Source organism: Engraulis encrasicolus, chromosome 1 (genome assembly GCF_034702125.1).
Source record: "Engraulis encrasicolus isolate BLACKSEA-1 chromosome 1, IST_EnEncr_1.0, whole genome shotgun sequence".
NCBI lineage: Eukaryota > Metazoa > Chordata > Actinopteri > Clupeiformes > Engraulidae > Engraulis > Engraulis encrasicolus.
The window spans coordinates 57,247,496-57,267,599 of record NC_085857.1 but is presented as its reverse complement, the minus strand read 5'-3'; the positions used below and the strand labels follow the sequence as shown (position 1 = coordinate 57,267,599).

The 20,104-nt window shown below is 42.2% G+C and overlaps 1 protein-coding gene and 1 long non-coding RNA gene across 9 annotated transcripts in view; one reads left to right on the top strand and one right to left on the bottom strand.

The window, feature by feature from the left end:
- The window catches only part of LOC134455525 (uncharacterized), a 28,917-nt gene extending 8,813 nt beyond the window's left edge, over positions 1-20,104 (bottom strand). For 2 of the 6 annotated variants that reach the window (XM_063206685.1, XM_063206644.1), the window contains exons 1-8: positions 17,551-18,394; positions 9,547-9,679; positions 7,859-7,969; positions 3,741-3,774; positions 3,291-3,350; positions 3,054-3,201; positions 2,595-2,786; positions 146-403 (exon numbers count right to left, since the gene is read on the bottom strand). In XM_063206685.1, coding sequence (XP_063062755.1) covers positions 146-403; positions 2,595-2,786; positions 3,054-3,201; positions 3,291-3,350; positions 3,741-3,774; positions 7,859-7,969; positions 9,547-9,679; positions 17,551-17,871 — 1,257 coding nt within the window. In that variant the 5' untranslated portion in view covers positions 17,872-18,394. Of the gene's footprint in view, positions 1-145; positions 404-2,594; positions 2,787-3,053; positions 3,202-3,290; positions 3,351-3,740; positions 3,775-7,858; positions 7,970-9,546; positions 9,680-17,550; positions 18,395-18,434; positions 18,533-18,865; positions 19,311-19,647 lie in introns of those variants that run through there. The other 4 variants (XM_063206659.1, XM_063206666.1, XM_063206675.1 and 1 more) reach the window with 4 other exon arrangements.
- On the top strand, positions 12,648-16,567 carry LOC134455842 (uncharacterized). Of its 3 annotated transcripts, XR_010036177.1 has the most exons (6): positions 12,648-12,776; positions 12,874-12,988; positions 13,570-14,135; positions 14,233-14,306; positions 15,193-15,278; positions 16,471-16,567. It is a non-coding gene; the product is annotated as an uncharacterized LOC134455842 (long non-coding RNA). The 3 variants fall into 3 exon arrangements; XR_010036176.1 differs by having other exon boundaries at positions 12,648-12,988; positions 14,233-14,310; XR_010036175.1 differs by having other exon boundaries at positions 12,651-12,988.

Below are 20,104 nucleotides of genomic sequence, written 5' to 3'. Positions count from 1 at the left end.
AAGAGGCATTCCCCCATGTACAAATAAATAAACAAATTTCTCCACTTTGACAGACTCTCGACAATCAACTCTATTTCACGATTCACGATTTAATATAGTCATATTGTAGACCTCCCAACACACACACACACACACCTCCCCCTACCTGGTCCATCTCCTCTCTCCTCTTCTTGGCCTTCTCCAGCCACTGCACCTTCTCCTCTTCCTCATCATACTCTTCGTCATTGTCTTCCCCTTCCTCGTCATAGTCATCATCGTCCTGTTCATTGATATCCTGCATTCTCATCCTCCTCATCATCTTCTTCCTCCTCCTCTTCCTCCCTCGCTGCTTTCCCGATATGCCTTCTCCCTCGACCGCATCCTCGTCCTCTTCATCTTCATCCAGAGTCTCCAGGGGCGTCTGCTGTTCCAGTGAAACACAGAAAATTTTAGACGAGTTATGTATCAACCTTTTCTTAAAGGGGCTCTAAGTAGGATTCAAAGTTTAATTAATCACTGTCCAAAGTCATCCGATGCTTATTTGAGTCAAGTACCCCTTGCAGCAACCCTCACAAAACTGCCAATAAAAATATTGTCCCCCATTTGTAACTGAGAGTGTCAACAGAACGAATTGCGTCTTCCGTGATTTTTTCCCCAAGAAGGCTGGTCGCACTGATTTTTTTTAATCACACTTTTAAAATATTAGGGCGCATGTGCGACCAAATTGGTCGCACTCTACACTCGCCTCCAAAAGAGTTGTCGCCTACCCATCTGTTTGGAATAACAGCTAATAACCTGACTTTCAATTAATCACTTGGCTTCAGAAGTCACTCATATGAAAGCTACAACCCTCTCGAATGAAAATGTATGTACAAAAATAAATTTCATGCACCAAAGAAAGATTGACCCTTTAATGAACACAGACAGGGCAGATTTTCACAAGACAAAAGTTTTGTCGCCTATCGAACATAATGTGAAAATGAGCAGATAAGTCACTTCAAAACACTTCAAATACGCAGATCGGGTGTCATACTTAATCACTGATTCACTCTCACCTCTCCAGAAAATCATCTTTGGCCTTAGGTGTATGTTTAGGGTCATTGTAATCATGGAAAGCAACACAATGAAAATCAATGGAGTTCAATGAGAGATGGTGACATATTTGCTATTCGTAGAGCAATACATTTTTAACTTCATGATGTAATCAATGATAAAAGCCCTCACACACCAGCAGCATGCATGCAGCTCCACATAAGAGCTGTATCCCTCCCATGTTTGACTTTAGGCACCATGTATTTTTCCCAAATCCTTCACCTTTAACTACAAAGAAGTCTCTCCCACTGTCCTGTCTCAAAAAAGCCAGCCAAGAGTATGTCAGGCCTAATTCTGACAAAAATGAAGGCTAATGGGACTCATACTCTGAAGTCAAGATCCCAAGATCAACCATTTTAGAACTGATAGCATCAAAACTATATGGTGTTGGAGATGAAGAATATGAAAAAAGAGAAATGGTGTATAAAGTGAAACATGGTACAGATACAGCTCTTATGAGGAGCTGCATGCATGCTGCAGGTGTTTGAGGGCTTCTATCATTGATTAAATCATGAAGTTAAACATGCATTGCTCTACGAATAGCGAATATGCCACCATCTGTCATTGAACTCCATTGATTTTCATTGTGTTGCTTTCCATGATTACAATGACCCTAAACATACACCTAAGGCCAAAGTCGATTTTCTGGAGAGGTGAGAGTGATTCAGTGATTAAGTATGACACCCTATCTGCGTATTTGAAGTGTTTTGAAGTGACTTATCTGCTCATTTTCACATTATGTTCGATAGGCGACAAAACTTTTGTCTTGTGAAAATCTGCCCTGTCTGTGTTCAATAAAGGGTCAATCTTTCTTTGGTGCATGAAATTTATTTTTGTACATACATTTTCATTCGGGAGGGTTGTAGCTTTCATATGAGTGACTTCTGAAGCCAAGTGATTAAATGAAAGTCAGGTTATTAGCTGTTATTCCAAACAGATGGATAGGCGACAACTCTTTTGGAGGCGAGTGTAGAGCCCTGACGCTGCATATTGAAACTGTGCTGTCTACTGCCAATTTTGATCCTTTCATGAATACCCAAGTCCCTTCCCATAAGTAATTTCACTCCGAGGGCATTTTGGTGACGCCTCATGGCAATTGGCTCTTGTTTCCTGAAGGGAAGGATATGTGCAACCACACACCATATTGGCGTAACTAACTGCCCCCGTTAATTCCTACGGAAACTTTCAGTCTCCTACTATATAGACAGTCTCTGTGAATACTTACTAAATAATAAACTATTCAAATTCAAAATGGTAGACGGAGAAGCTTTTGCTTTTTTGCTTTTGCAATTATGCCAGTCATAATGAATACAATACTTACAATTTGATGGCGGTGGCAAGTATTCATGAACAAGGCAACATTTGTAAATGGGCAGCATGAATTCTGGAAGTGATTACAATGAATGAAATGCACCTTTAAGTGTAATAGAACTGGGTGGAGTTTGAAACACACCACAAGTTGGTATCTAACCCAATCTAGCCCACGGCTAACTAAAAGTGAAATCAAGTATATAGATTATCACCTCCTCCTCCACTCTCTCCTCTCTCCTCCGCTGCTTCCTCCTGCCCGCCCCGCGCTGCTCCTCTCTGGGCTGCTCCTCCCCGGGCTGCTCCTCTCTGGGCTGCTCCTCCTCCTCCTCCTGGACTTGGATCTCCTCCCATTCCTCCTTGATTTCCACCACTCCTCTTTCTCCTCCTCCCTCTCCTCTTCCCTCCTGCAGGACAAAGCAAGAGAGATTTGCTTTCGGTTCAGTGGTCGTTCCTACACTGCTTGCAAAAGATTTAATTTATTGCTGATAGCAATGTTTTAATCATAGATCTTCAGACAAGAATCCATCTATCCATCTGTCTATCAATCCATCTACCTGACATTTGGTGTGTGCTTTCACGTGTTGTTTGTTGGCTGTGTCCGTGTCAGGCGTGCTGATATACGTACATGTCGTTTGGTGTCTGTGTGTGCGTGTGTGTGTGTGTGTGTTCACCTGTTGCTTGTTGGCTGTGCCTGAGTCAGCTGTGTGACTGTCCCATTCCACGATGATCTGGCAGGTCCAGCACTGTTGTGTCACGTGGAAAACACGTCCATCACGCCGCGTCAATACACTACACGACCCCGCACTGCAGCCCAAACACCTAGATAGACAGACAGACAGACAGATATAACTGTAAGACACATTGGATAAAAGTGTAATGTAATGTAACGTGTGTAAAATGGCAGTTACCTGTCAAACAGCTGCAGCAGACAGGACACTTGAACAGTCACCTCCTCTTGCAAACTAATCCTGCAGACAGACACAGACAGACAGACAGACAGACACACACACACACATTAGTGTGACCCCCCCAACTTTTTTCCTCAAGCGTTTCCAACGCCTCGCTTAACGCCCCACATATGGGCTTGCATGCCCATGGGGAGTCTTAGTCTTGGTACATCTGAACATTTGCGATAAGAGATAAAAAAAGTTTTTCGTGCAAAACCAAGCATTGTACACGATATCCCTGGAGTCTAAACACAAGCACACACAGACACACACGAATGGACTTGTCAGCTGATAGGCCAAAACACGTATGACACGTGTGACACGTGTGTGTGTGTGTGTGTGTGTGTGTGTGTGTGTGTGTGTGTGTGTGTGTGTGTGTGTGTGTTGCTCTTCCTTGAGAGACATACTTACTTCTCAGAGCGGAGGAATGGTGTACTTCTGCCCTCTGTACAAACAAATAAACAAACAAATAAATCAGATGACACAGTCAGGGTTCCCACTCTTTTTCAAAAATCATTTTCCAGGATATTTCCAGGACATTTCCAGGACTATTTTTGGATAATTCAGGACGGATATTTCATCCGTCGGACCCACAATTTGGACATACACAGCGACACACAATGCATTTTAGAGACAATGTGACTTTAAGGTTGAAATGAGTTGTAATGAATGAGTACAGTGTGTTAGGGAAGAAGGTACGTCCAAAGACGTCATAAGAGCATAGTATGGCATGGCCGCAAGGGGAGTCACTTTCTTCTTCTGCAGTTAGTACTAAGGAGACTAGTGATAGGAGGGATTACATTAAACACTGACAACTGGATCTCCTCTCTTGACCAATTTTGCGAAGTTACAGAGTTCAGATTTTATCCATTATGGCGTTGCACCCACTGACCATGAGCACAGTGTCTTTAAGCAATGTCCTCGGACTACACCTAACCCAATGCATTTTCCATTGAGTGATACTTCTTATCCAATGTACATTATTTGCTTAGTACTGGCGGCAAGGTAAAATGCAAAGCCACTACCACCGGGCTGGAGTGTGGAACAGGTCATAGGACATAGTGAATTTGTGTCAGCTGTAATTAAGGCTGAATGACAGCTGTAATTTAACCACAAACTGAACATTGACGACAGGACATCCTATTTTGACCGGGCCGGAACTAGCAGCAGCTCCTCGCACCCACAATGCAATTCAAATTGCGGAGTTTCCAGTGTCACAATTTTTATCGATCATGGCCTTGCATCCACTGCGCATGGTGTCCCTGGGCTACGTCCCCGTACTACACCGTGGCCAATGCAATTTCCTGCGAATAAGCGTTCTTATCCATTCTATGATCTTTGTCCAAAGGTATTGACCTGAGTTGCGGTTGAAGATCAACAGCTGTCCCACTAGTAGGAATCTGCTGGAGCTTGGTGACCACACCCCTATGTCAAATTTCGCAAGCCCAGCACGTGCAGCCTCTGTTCAATTGAAATGCCTTCTGATCCACAAAACGTTTATTCGGAATTAAATGAAAGTGCAATGTAAACTCACATTAATGTCACATTATCTCAGAAATTAATACCTTAATAGTCTCTCTCTTATAGCAAAAATTAGTGTACTTGGATTTAAATGCATTCTCCACAAGACTTGACTTGCAAGCCAGTTTTGTTGCCAGTTTCTTTTTCTCTGGAATATTCTTGCATACAAACAATTGATGCGACTACTGTGATTTGTCACACCAAAGATCAAACTAGCTTTCAAAGTGGCTCTGATCTCCAAAAAAGATAGCAGTACAATTTTTTGTAAGGAAGTGCTAGCACTGCCTATTTGTAGGCCTATTATGACCGTAAGCAGGTTTTCAAGAGATATATAACGCCATGATATCAGCTAGCGACTTTTCAGCAAGCCAACTAGCGACTTCTAGCGACTTTTGGCAACACTGAGTCAAAGAATATGACTGTGAATAAGTGCAATCAAAGATGGCAACCTGACCAAACTGTGTGTGTGTGTGTGTGTGTGTGTGTGGACAATAATGCATTCAATAGGTGGATATAAATTGAATCGTCATGTCTAGACTCGGAGTAAAAATTATACCACAAACAAAATCGGGAAAAAGTTGAAGGGGAAAAAAATCCAGGACAAATATTTTTTTTCCAGGACATTTGGTGAATTTCCAGGACTTTCAAGGACTTGAAAACACATCTCTAAATTTCCAGGTTTTCCAGGACGTGTGGGAACCCTGCACAGTTCAATAAAGCAGCTCAGTAATTCAACATAACAGAACTGCACGGATATACAATAAAATGTTTGTGTGTGTGTGTGTGTGTGTGTGTGTCAGGGATTGACACTAGCACCTGCCAACCGGCCAAATGCTGGTTTAACTTTGGCTGTGGCTAGTAATACTTTCAGTGTCACTAGCCACATGGCTGGCAGCTTATTTCTTGGTAACGCTGACATACACATCATAGTAGCCTATATTCTTTTGTGTGCCACTTGTGTCAATTGTTTGCATTTAAGTTCAAGAAAAAGCTCAGTGACTCAATTTCTATTTGCTTGATATACTTCCATGAAAAAAGTTATACACTCATCTTCCTTTAGCACCTCATCCTCTGAGGTTAGACATACACCATCATGATAAAAAAAATATATGTATATAAAATCTATGGCTAGTGGAATACCTGATTACTGATCGTTACGCTTTAGAATTCAGAATAGTCCTTTCGAATTGTCTAGCCAGTCTCATAATCTACACACTAAAAATGTAAACCCTGTAGATTTCCATGCCACGTTTTGGTGTGAACTCACCAGTTTAATTCTAACTTACCAGAAATACAACCCCATTCATTTTCAATTGGGGTTAATTTCTGGTGATTTCGAATTAAACTGGTGAATTAGCGCGAAAACGTGGCACGGAAATCTACAGGGTATATTGAAGAGTGAAGTGTGGGTCACCAGGTCAACAAACAAGAACAGCTGACAGCAAAGCATCAAGGATATCTGAGCTTCCATAACTCCCATATACTGTTTCTGCCTTTGACTTCAATGTTAAACACATCATGGCAGTTATTAAGACAGAGAGAGTACCTACCAACAAAGTATTGAACGTTGCATGATATGTAGATAGTACCAAATTTCAACTGATGTGACCTGAATTTTTCTGAAGAAAATTGTGATTTTATCACAATATTCTAATGTTGAGAATTCATCAATTCATGTGTTTTTTGAGTTATAAGGCCAAAATATGTAAAAACAAACAATTGAATGATTGGAATAGTTAAAAAACTGGACCATGAATCTATAATACATGACAATTTAACATTATTGATGGAATTATGGAAATAAATCAACTTTTTCACACTATTCTAATAAAGTGTCCTGGAGCTGTAATTGCGAAAATCGCACAGAATGTGCATTAGAATATGTAGATTAAGAATCCATTAAAAAAACGTGTTTATGTTTTAGGAGCTAACGCATGGGCAGCAAAAACATATTTTTACGTGACTTGGGAGTCAATGTGTTAAGTAACAACGAATACTATTGCAGGGTTTTATTGAATTTGCCCAGAAATTATGAATGATCATCTTTCATTTTCAACACATAGGCGAGTGTGTCAGACTCAGAAAGCCGACACACATAGTTTACAGGGGAAGCCACGTGTGTTGTGCATAAGAGTAACAAAGTAAATCTGTGAGAAAGTAAAGTAAATCTGTGATGGTTTTAAAGCATGGACTGTAAGATGCAACTATTCGGGAATCATTTCATATCAATTTTGGTCTGAAAATTTTGCAAGGTAAGCTACCCCTGTATAGCTGTTAGCCAATGCCAGTGTCAACAATAGTAGTTTCAATATCTAACACAAATAATAAGCTAACCAGCAAACTAAACATTGTGCTCTTAGCTCAGGCGATTTATCTGGCTCACAACATGAACTATAATCTGCTATAAAACTATTTGGGGTCCATTTCATAAGAAGTTGCTTCGGATTTGAAAAAAAAAACCTTTTCCAAAGTAAGCCACCCATGTGTAGCTGGGCGAATCGGGCTGTCAACAATGTCCATTGCTAACTAGTGGAAGTCCAACTAATGAAGTCCAACTAGCGAACAATAGTGTTCTTCAGTGAGGGGATTTTGCTCACATTGTCACTGTAATGCACGTCAATGACTCCCCCCGTGCCAGGAGAATAGAGGGAGCGGAAGAGAATGACTGAGAAACATTTCACGTCATGACACGGTCGTCACCTCTTTTAGATCCTCCTTTTAGTGAACATTTCTGCTGCTGGACCTTCTATGGAGGCTGGAGCAGAGTTGTACAGCTTGACTAGCACTCGTGTTTTTTTTTTCATTTCGATTTTCAAATAGTATTTGAATAGTGACCATCGATTTTCGAATGTTTTTTTTTTGCCAAAAATCCACATCCCTACTACTGACTCAAAACCAGTAGTCACAGTGGCCGGTTGGTGAAAAACTTAATGTCAAGGCCTGGTGTGTGTGTGTGTGTGTGTGTGTGTGTGTGTGTGTGTGTGTGTGTGTGTGTGTGTGTGTCTTACCTGCGTACGAGTGTTCCCTTTCATGGATGTGTGTAAGAGGAGTGTGATTAGATCCCGTGTGAGTGTGTGAGTTCCAAACAGCTCCACACACTGCTGCACTGCCACCTTCCTCTGCGGACGGACACACACACACACACACACACACACACTTATTTAAAAGCTGCTAGTAATACTGTGACAAGACTAGGGCTTTGACTTGTGCCCCAAAATCATAGTCGAAGTTCGTTTCTAAATTAAAAACGATATTCGAATATATTCGAATATTTATCCATATTTTTACCATTAAAATTGCCCCAGTTAGACCTGATGCCAAGCTGAAGTTATTCTTTCCCCCAGTCAGTAAGACTAGTAGGCTATTCCAACCAGAGATGTAGCCTAATGACCCATTAACAACATGCATTCAACCAGCCATTATTGTTTAGCGATCGTTCAGCACTTATAAGAAGACGGTACTTAGAGGTGTGAATGCAGATTAAAACATGGCAAAGCTAGCAGCCATGTCAAACTTGTAGCCCAAGTTAAAATTTGAATTGGATCATATGGGAATCATGAGAATTGAGCACACAGCACCAATATCAACAAATATGTATTTATTTTCTATCACGAATGACGGACATTTAGGTAGTGTGTTTGTAGGGCCAGGTAAGATGACTGCTCTCGTCTAAAAACGAACATTACATAAACTACAGTGCGCTAAAAACATGCTAAAAGCATGCTAACAAAATCATCACATGGAGTCTGCCTGATCTGACACCCAGACCAACGAAGCTAATTTGGTCAAAATCCAAAAAACAAGAAGTTATTATCTCACTCTTGGCGTAATCACAGGTACTTGTGGGTTGAATCACATAATTCCAGAAACTCGTCAACAACTCCAGAAAGTAATGTGAGGATGCTTTGTTTATTAACTGTAGCCATTCACTTGAATGGAACTCTGCAGCACTCATCTGCTTGTTATGCGGACTCTGGGGGAGACTGCCTGCCGCAAGTGTCCTGCTACGGAACACAGAGAGATGAGCCACGCACGCGACTCTCCTCAACACAGCTGTAGTGATTAACCAGCCATGGAAAAAATAAATTGAGACTGTGAATTGCGATGTTTACAAGGAAATTATTTTAATCAATAACAATGAAATACCCAAAAAAGCAATAACCAATTCAGATTCGAATATTAATGGCCAATTAATATTCGTTCGAATGTCTCGAATTTTCTTAACATTCGACTTATATTCGAATATCGAAGTCAAAGGCGTAGACAAGACACATGCTGCTTCCCAAATGCATTTCCTCTGCTGCACTAACTATGGCTGTTAAGCAACAGGTGCAGGGTTGAAGTTTTTAATTGGCCGTAATTTGGTGTGGGATTTAAGTTTTTAGTTTGGTGCAGGGTTTATGTTTTTAGTTGGCCATAGTTTGGTGAGGGTTTGAGTCTTTAGTTTGTCATAGTTTTGTGCGGGGTTAAAGTTTTTTGTTTGCTGCAGGGATGCGAGGCTCACGTCAGGGACTTGGCATTACAACAGGAAAACCAGTTAACAACTAACATAATTCAGTGTTCAATTGTATGGTCCATAAATGTATTTAAGTCAATGGTGTTTTTGTAGTAGCAGATTCGAGGGTGGCGCAAACACAACTAATGCCACTATTGTATGGATTTTTTTTATTGTGTGTGTGTGTGTGTGTGGTCTCACCCTTCACTGTGGCCAGTGGGAGACTTGGAAGGCTCTCAGCATAGCTGGCAGCAACGGTTGGCATGGGGACTGGAGAGGACGGACCAGTTGAGGAGTACACCGACAGAGGAGAGGACGAACCAGCATCAGGCACCTAAACACACAGGACACACATAGACGGCTATCAGCATCAGTCTGAAATGAATATCTAATATGGACCAATGGGAAAGACAGAAAGAGAGGATAGAGGAGGGACCAGTCGTGGAGGAGAGTGACAGAGGAGAGGACGGCTCAGCCACCTAAAACACACAGAACACAAAGATGAGGACACACGTTAATATACATCTAAAAGCAATGTATTATTTGACAGGCTGGGAGAGACTGGACCAGTCGGTGAGGAGACAGACTGAGGAGAGGACGGAGCAGCCTTAGGCACCTAAAACACACAGACACATCACACACAGACAAAATAGGACACACATAGACGGCTATCAGGATCAATCTGAAATCAACATCTAATACAGACCAATGGGAGAGGAGACAGAAAGAGAGGAGAGAGGAGGGACCACCAGAGAGCCAGGGGAGAGCATGGACCAGCCTCTGGCACCTAACACACAGAGACACACAGAGACAAAGACACACATCAATATCAACCTAATCAATATAAAATACGGGCCGATGGGAGAGAGAGAGAGAGAGAGAGAGAGAGAGAGAGAGAGAGAGAGAGAGAGAGAGAGAGAGAGAGAGAGAGAGAGTGTGAGTGAGTGAGTGAGTGAGTGAGAGAGAGAGAGGAGGGACTACCAGTAGCAGATAGAGAGAGAGGGAGAGGTCCCTCCACACCAGTAGCAGAGATGGAACGAGGAGGAGAGTAGGATGGACCAGCCTTCAGCTCCCAAAGCAGACAGGCACACATCTATATCATTGATCAATCTAATATGAGAGGATGAGAGAGGAGACAGACAAGGGAGAGAGAGGACAGGCCCCCAGTAGCAGAGATGGAGAAGGAGGAGGGGACGGACCAGCCTCCGACATCTAAGATACACATGACACACAATAACAAACAATATCTACATAAAATTGATATTTAACATGGGAGTATAGGAGAGACAGAGAGAGGAGAGAGGACAGGCCACCAGTAGCAGAGATGGAGGAAAGGACGGACCAGACTCCGACACCTTAAGCCAGGGGTGGGCAACCTTTCATTCGAGGGGCCACTTCTAATTCACCGGAGGGCCGTAATTGTCCTCCAAGGGCCGTACTATGAACACAAACCAGGATTTCCCCTCACACTTTAGGCCTATATCGAAGGCAGCCACCTTCTCTAGGTCCCCTGAATATGAAATGATTATATTGCAAATGTATTTTCTAAGATTCCTTTACAAAATGTGCCATATTACATGTGAAGCTGCTAGGGATACAAACGATTAATCGATTAATCGACTTCAATAGATCAATGCATTAATCGAGACACTGCTGTAAAAGTTTGGCGTCATGGCATATGATTTAAGTGTGATAATGTTGGAGACACTGCCAGGGTCCATTACCGCTTGTACTGAACTATTCGAGATAACTCGGCTGTTCGGCCAAGGTAGAAAACAACTTCGTGTGGGCTACTTGGCTGGATGTCACGGCTCAAATGACCCCAAGCTGAATCTAGATCTAGGTCTACTTCGAACCAACCATCACTTTAAAGCGATGGTTCGGAGTAGAATCACCCTAATGCCATTTGAACCGTGACACCCATCCACCTTTCAACCCGAAGTGTTTTCTGCCGCAGGCTTACATCAACAGAGTTGCCGTGTTATTCGATGTTTATTCCGGATAGCTTGACTCAAGCGCATATGGATCCTGGGCACCGTCTCCAAACTTTCCCCACAAAAATAACATGTCATGACACCAAACTTCTACAGTATAACAAATGTGGTTTGTACTCACAAAAAGATGAATTTGAAACTTTGTACATAGTCCAGGAGTTTATTAGTAACAACACATGAGACGATTAGCTTTTCTGCTGCTAAACATCCGTCGACGTCACTTCCTCCAGCTGGGACTGTCCACAGCATGGCATAATATTGCCGGAAGCGATTGCCGACACATAAGTTAGCCAGATAGCTAAGGACTGGACCATTTTTTGCTGCCATTAAAATACACAAGAATGGAAGAATACACTGCCAGCATGGAACGTGAGGATGACTCTCGCGATTTTGAAGGAAATCCATATTTATTCGAACCCGAATATACAGGCGAGGAACTGGCTGAGATGGATAGACGTAGGGCAGCTGAAGAGGAGGAGGCGGCTGCGGCTGCGGCTGCGGCGCCGGCCAATGCACCAATAAGATGCGAAGGGGACTGGTGGTGTGGCTGTGGGCGATGCCAGCCCATGGCCACGGAGGACGAGTGTCTGTGTTGTTGTGAATCAGACGTGTTTCGCAATGTCCTACACAACACCGAGGCACGTTGTGTGACAGCGACTGAGGAATTTCCACCGCTCATTACACCAGGTGTCGTGAGGACATTTTTCCACGTTCCAAAGATAAATTGGAAAAAAGACCCGTGCCTGAGGGCCCTAATGGACAACCCAGATAGCAGAGGGACGTTGAAAAGGCGATGAATATTGGTCAGAATGGTCGTTTTCCGTCGTTGGTCAAAAAAACAACGCCGAAAAGGCGCCGTGAGACGTTGAATTCTTAACGCCGGGGAAGGTCGAATAAACGCTGTTTAATCACCGTGGGTTAAGGTTGATCTGCCGACCGTCAGCGAAGGTCGAACATACAGCGTTGAATCATCGCCAGTTTTGCCGACAAACTTTCAACATAATTACTATGAGGCTTGCCATGTTGTTTTTAAAGTGAATTTATTGCGTGTCCTCGCCTCTATACGATGTTAATATTTGTAATTTTTTGAAAGCACATCGGAAAGACAGTTCTACAAAAAAAAAAAAAACAGATCTGCATAATGCCACAAATATTATTGCCTTGCATCGACTACAGACAGGACATTTTCCTGCACATGCAACCAGCTGTTTCATTATTCCTACACAAGTACCACCACAACACTGGCGAAAGATCAATTCTTCGGAAATCAAGGTAAGAAATTCTGTAAGTTTGGATGTGACAGCATGAAAGCTGGCCAGCCAGCCTGCGGAAGTAGCGCGAGCTCAAAGTAAACTATTTGGGTTGTCAAGGGAACGGAATTTAATTCTCAACTGCCAGGGTCGGGGCTTGATGAGCTCTGCTTTACAAAATGGATTGGTAAAAGTATAAATTTAAGCTGCTTTAATGGTTCAAGGGCTTGACTGCTTGTTTTGCGATATACTACTCGTTAACGAGTACCAGAATTCATTTCCAGCCAGGACATTGGAGTCACTCACTACCTGAACCGAGTTTGTTTACCGGTATCTCACGTAGCTAGCAACATTAGCTAAAGTTAAGATAGCAAAACCGCAACATTTCACAGATGACAGGTAAGATACTTTTCCCTTGGTAAAACATAATTTCGACTGCCTCGTATATAATGCCATTTATTTCACGTCTGCTAAATTGTCATCAGTGTATCAGGCTAAACGGGTTATTAAACCGGAGCATTTATCATGTTAAGCCACATATATATATTTTTTGTAATTGGAAAGGGCTGTGGAACTGTAAATGTAGATAGCACAGAACCTTTGCATAAATGCTGTCACTCGCAAAGTTATCGTTACGACTTTCCCCTATCAGATTCAGACATTTGGAGCATGAGATAATGGTGCATAGCATTCGTCAGGTCTCTAAATTAACACCAGTGAACTGGCCAAATGCTGGTTAAATGTCGGTTTGCCTGGTAGAGAAGACCAGCTCACTACTCTGACCCACCATGTGTTTGGCTAGTAAGATGGATTTCTAGCAGAACTAGTTCCACTTTGGCTGGTGTTGGGAAAAGTACATTTAGAGCCCTGGCACTCATGGTATGCATCGTTATCCTTTATATGTTATGGTATAGAATTAAGCATGAATTTTTAATGCTGGTGCATATGTCTTGTCTGATTGTATGCTTTTACTGATTCAGAGACCTCAGTGGACCCACACAAGAGCTCAGGAACAGCGGAGAGCAGGGACTTCTCTCATCACCTGGAAAGAAACTAGCTGACCAGAACCCATAAGAAACAGCTATAAAAGAGGTATGCCTATAATTAGACACATGTTAAGTGTAAGATCCATGATCAGGTAGAGACACTTCAAACTAATATTTTCTACAACCTATCCACATCTGGCTGCACCCTTAGCATTAATACAATTCCTGTAGGAACTGACACCCTGACATGTTACTTCTGACAGCTAATAACTTACTCCTGTTACATCTGACTCATTGTGGTAGATTCATCCTTGTCTCTGTAATAGATGCCAGCCAGCAGATATCTGTATTCAACCTTAGCAAACCGTGGCAGTTAAATTGTAGGTATGATGTGATCATTACAAAAATAGTATTCTCTCTCTCTGTGTGTGTGTGTGTGTGTGTGTGTGTGTGTGTGTGTGTGACTGTGAGTGAGAGTTTCCAGCTGTTCATGCTACAGTGGCTGTGCTGTGGATACTGTGCCAGGTGTCAACATGCATGGACCAGACCACTAATACCAGGTGAATGTACACAGCTATACAGTCATAAGAAAGCAACACAATACTGAGTTTTGCCATACACCTAACCTGAACCCTGTTCGTTATTTTGTTTTTGCAGGTGTTAATGCCACAGTAGCTGATACAGATGCTATGCCAAATGCCAGCATGGATCTGCCGGATCACTAACCGCATGTAGGTACGCCACAGTAATTATAGGCAAATAAGGTTACCTCAACACATTGTATGTGCCACACTTCACCTATTCTACAGCACCTGTCCTACTGTGACGGATTCTCATTCATCCATGTCATGTCATCCAGAGTTTAACTGGAAGCTGCAGGACTTTTCAAGCTAAAAGTAGAAGTCCAGTTGGTTACAGCCAAATTATTATTACACTATGTTGTAAAAGCAATGTCGTATTACTACGATATAGAAATGGGGGTTTTACACCAGTTATACTTCACAATGCCATGATGTACATTATGAACAGTTAAATTGTGATGTGTTCTGAGGAGGATAAATGTGAGTACCGGTAGATCCACACCTGCTCCATATACAGTTAGGTTCATAAATATATGGGCATCCACCAATGTTCATCTTGTTTGCATCTGTACACCACACCCATGGATTTGAAATGAGACAAGCATAATGCTCTCACATTGACTGCAGACTTTCAGGTTTAATATTAGGGTATTTACATCCAAATCAGGGAAACTGTGTTGGAATTGCAACTATGTGTGCTTCCCAATGTTATGGTACCCAAAGTAATTGGACAGACTAGCATTCATGCATCAAACTTCCACTGTTTAATATTTGGTTGCAAAATACTTTCCAGTCAATTGCAGCCTGAAATTTGTCTCATCTGTCCATATGTTTGAACCCTCTAAAAGAGGGCAGCACATACAAAAACTGTTGCACTTTTATCCTATCAATGTGCTTTGGATGTAAACAACACCCTGAAATTAATGCTGAGAGTCTGTACTTTGTTTGTTTATATTTCTGGCCCTAACTGTATGTGATTGTGAAATGCCATAATAATAGAGAAGAATAACTTTTCCCTGTGTACCTTGTTTGGCAGGTGTCTACATCAGATTGGGGAGTTGGACACTGTGTATGCCTGATGTACATCAGAAGGCTTTCCAGGCAGGCTGACCTGACCAATTGGTGAGCAATTTATGCTTGCTTATCTAAAGCGTGTCAATCTTTTTTTTTTTTTTTTTTTTTAGAAAACTAGATTCACAAAAAAAGAACAAATCTGCTAATTACGGTTCTGGCAGACCTCTTTAAAATTACATATTTTTGGCAACTCAGACATCTATACTTGAGTTCTGTCATATAGACATGCCATGTGCATAAAACTGTCACAGGTATACTACTATTACTACTACTACTAATAATAATAAATAATAATTGCCTTTTAATATGCAAAATTGCAACAGAGGTAGCCTGTGAGCTTTAGCATATTGAGGATGCTGTTGGAATTAAAGATGCCAAGAAGTACAGGGCAGCTGTTGAAAGCTGTGTGCTGTATATCTGCCAATCTTTCCCATGCCAGAATAAAGCTTGCATGGTAACACTGATCAATGTTTAGTTTCATGGTTGAGATATATGTTGTTGCTGTAGGCCCTGTGTTAATTCTTGGCCAGCTAGAGTCTTACACGTTTTTCAGTGAAATGATAGGAGGGGAAACTTGTGAAAAATGTGTTGTTGCACTGATGAAATGGTTCTTGATGTAATGGGGAAGCCCTCAAATTGTGATGTATGTTATTTTAATGATACAAGGGGCAGCACAACACAACGAATCGCGTTTGTGTGAAATGTAACTGCTAGTGCGTTTTGTACCACTAGTGTTGCCGTAGCTGAGTTTCTTCCCGCAATGAGGCATGTTTTTCTCCCACCCGAATGGACTGTAGCTGTTCTTTAAGTATTTAGCCACAAACTCACTTTGGCGGAACACTCTAGCAATACTCAACGAAATTACCAACATCAAATACTACATGAAAAATATTCTGGGTTCAGCTCTTTTTAGAATCGCATTACGGCAGTGTACTTCTTGAAGGCAAGTCTGAAGTCTCGTTCTGTCAATAATCAAGACGGCGACTACTCTTTCAGTCAAAGGAGTTCAGAGTTACAGTGTACGTGGCTTATTTTGAAGATGACACCCGCTGAATGAGGCATATGATAAACGTGACACGCAGCGTTATAAGTTGGAAAAAAACTCAGCTCTTGCAGAGGGTAAACACGAGGATCCGTTCAGCTAGCGATGCAGTAGCCCGTCATATGTCAAGCTAATCACTGTCTTGTTGGCAATACTGTACTGTTATCAGCCGCAACTTATGTCTTATTTCTTTTCCAGTCGGCATCTCTCTGCATTCTTTGGAGCCCTTCTTCCTGGAGAAGACCACAAAGCTACTTGCATTAACATAAATAAATGTTTACTTTCATTGTTGAAATATGTCGTTGATGTGTGTTTGTCCGAGACAGGCAAGAGCATGTTGTGAATTGTGGTTGTTAAGACATGGAAACGTGTCTCTGGTTGTTTAATTTAGCATCTTTTTATGTAATTTATAGCCTTCCTGTTGTAGATAAAACAGGAAGTAATGCTGGGTGAATGATTGCCCAAAATTCAACTATAAAACGACCGAAATCCGAGGTTGAATAAAGGGTGAAAAGGGGGTGATTCTCTGCCGCCACACCGCCAATTTTCAACGTTGTTTCAACGCAAAACCATATGAGCAAACCGGCGTTGAAACAACGCCGCTGATCAACGATTATTCAACGCCGTATGGTCGGCGAACAGAACGATGATTCACCGTCTTTTCAACGCCCTCCTGCTATCTGGGAACTGTCTGCCAAGTAAGTAGCCTACCTCTTATTTTCACAAATGTATCAGGTCCTGAGGCGTCAGAAGTATTTATTTATTTTTTTCAACTTTTACAACATTAGCACTTGACATGACATTGCTATTATACAATTTAGGTTACTCAATTGAACCAAATGAGCTAGATACACTGTTGCATAATGTAGGCTATTCTATTTGAACCTAATGAACTAGACTGTTAGTGAAAAAAATATCAAAACATAATTAGGACCCACCACAAATTTGATCCAACCAGAGCAGTCAGCTGATTGCAAGCACACTGGTCATCTGAAATAAGTTACCCGTGTTTGAAGGATCAGTGTTACTTTTTGACATTTACTTTTGACACCTCTGGCCAAATATTATGTCATAAATTACTATAATTACTGCCAGTCACTAACACCTGATTGCTTTTGTTTCCACCTCCAGACAGTGTAGATTGGTGTCTTATCGGATTGTGTTGGAGTGGGGCCTAGAAGGCTTGCGTCTGGGGCGCAAGGAGAGGAGAGTTTTGCTAGTTGCTTCATGATGCCCTCTGCCCCGAAACTAAACGTTATCATGAAATAGTAAACTTACCTCCACTGTTCCTGTCGCCGGTGGCCCCACTCGTGGACGTGGAATGGCATATTTTTTTAGCTGCACTCTCACTCGCTGCACCCTGTTCTCCTTGACAGTCCTAGGTTGGATGAAATCGTCCTTGTCGAAATGTCTACTACAGACACGATAGCGCTTTTCCTTCAGCGTCTCGACCGGCGTCGTAATGTCAATATTCAAAACAGTCAACCACCGCTGTAGAAGTTCCTGGTCATCATGTCTGTACGGCAGTTCATGGAAACTTTCTTCATTGTAAGGTTTGTGTTTTAGTCCACAGCCAGGATATATGCACGAGTGTGGCATCGTCTTCTATTTATTAAACGTGGTAGAATTTAAATCCGAAGTGGTTAATTTCTAGTTGTAGCGCAAGCTGTCTTTTTGAGTTTTCCGCCTTCCGGACTCGTGTTGTTTCCATCAACTAAGTCCCAGCTGGAGGAAGTGACGTCGACGGATGTTTAGCAGCAGAAAAGCTAATCGTCTCGTGTGTTGTTACTAATAAACTCCTGGACTATGTACAAAGTTTCAAATTCATCTTTTTGTGAGTACAAACCACATTTGTTATACTGTAGAAGTTTGGTGTCATGACATGTTATTTTTGTGGGGAAAGTTTGGAGACGGTGCCCAGGATCCATGCGCTTCAGTCAAGCTATCCGGAATAAACATCGAATAACACGGCAACTCTGTTGATGTAAGCCTGCGGCAAAAAACATTTCGGGTGTAAAGGTGGATGGGTGTCACGGTTCAAATGGCATTAGGGTGATTCTACTCCGAACCATCGCTTTAAGCCAAAATAATGCCCACCCCTGCTGTAATATGGGGTGGGGGACATGCAAGAGTTACTGGACTTGATTCTGACTTAGCCCGACTTTTGCAAGCAGACGGAACCGCGTTGTCTCTTTGTGTCCAATCCGCGGATGATGGTCCTGATTTCGGCGTAGTTCTGGTCTTCATGGGTCAATCTCCGTGTTTAGGTTCATAGTCAAAAGCTGTGTGAGCCAAGCGCGCTTGCTGTAGTGTTTCTCGTCGGAATACAGTGCAATGTTCAGAGCTAGGTCCTCTTTGTAATTCTTTTCCACATGTTTCCACCTTTCCACCACTCGGACATGCAGACAGGTATAATGCTAGGCTACTTAACTTGACTTGTGTTGCTCAGTTTTTCACGTGCTTTCCTTTCCGCCCTAGAACTTCCCGAACCAATGCGCAGGCGCGCACATTCACAAACGCTTCCACGCGTGGTGTGTGTTTTGACACACACACACACACACACACACACACACACAAGCCCTAAAATACTTACAATATTCAGCGAATATTCATTCCACTGTATTCGTATTCGCTGAGCAGACGGTACTGCAGTATCATTCAGGCGTTGTCCAGTCATGTTGTAGTCCTCATCGGTAAAGTGTTCAGAGCAAACTACTAAACTGTTCCATATCTCCGGTGGTGTAGTTTCGGGGTCCATGTTCAAAGCTCTGAGCCAAACCTTTCGCCGTCTGTGGTCTTTGGGGACTCTGTGAAACTTTATTGGACTGTATTTCTTCGCCTTGTGATTGCAACCTCGCACACAACACGTTTTAGGCATGATTTTATTGTTTAATTAATTGAACAGCTCACAAAATAAAGACCCACGACGAAGGGGTACATAATAACGTCAAGCTAGTGCTTACCGAAAGCGTACTGTACGATGTCCTAACTTCCGGGCTAAGGTGTATATCACAATACAAGTCACGCAACTAAACTAGACCACAGACAACACTAAAAGTCCATCTTTAGACAAGCACAACAAACATAGGCACGGTGAAGTTAGGCTACTTATTTATCGATTACAATTTAGCTACGTTACAGTAGCCAACCTCAATCAGTAAATTATATAGAAACTCTCGTATGATTTTGAAGTGGGGGTATAACCGGACCTACAGAGTGGGAACTACAATGCCATAATTAGAGTAGAGCAGAGAAGAGTAACTTTATTGATCACGGGGGGTTAAGGTGTCCAATATCTTGCATAAATACACACAATGCCCACATGGACATTTCAAGACACATACAAAAAAGAAAATATTATGGGGGAAAACTTACAGCACAGGGTGCAGATTCACTTAGTCTGGGTGATGGGAAGACAGATGGGACGGCTGTATCTTTCAGGTGCCGTACTTTGAGCCGTGTAATTCTGTCGATGGTCTCGAAATAGTCATCACTCACGAAATGTTCAGAGCAAACACGCCATTTCCTTAGTGATTCCACTGGTGTGGAGGGATCAAGTCCAAGTAGAGCCAACCATTGCTCCTTTCGGCATCTGTCTTTAACAGCTGTCGGAATCCTGTGTAGCATGAGGCTGCCATAAGTCCTACTCCTGTTGTCGCAACCTTTCACTGTGCATACAGGCATGGTGAACGGTTTAGTCCAACAAAAATAATCGAAACAATATTAATTCACATGGGATGCAGACATGATTTTTCACACTTATCTCATTGTATCAGACAATCTCTTTCTCTGTTTGTATTACGAGAACTTCCGGAAGTAAACAGAAACTCTA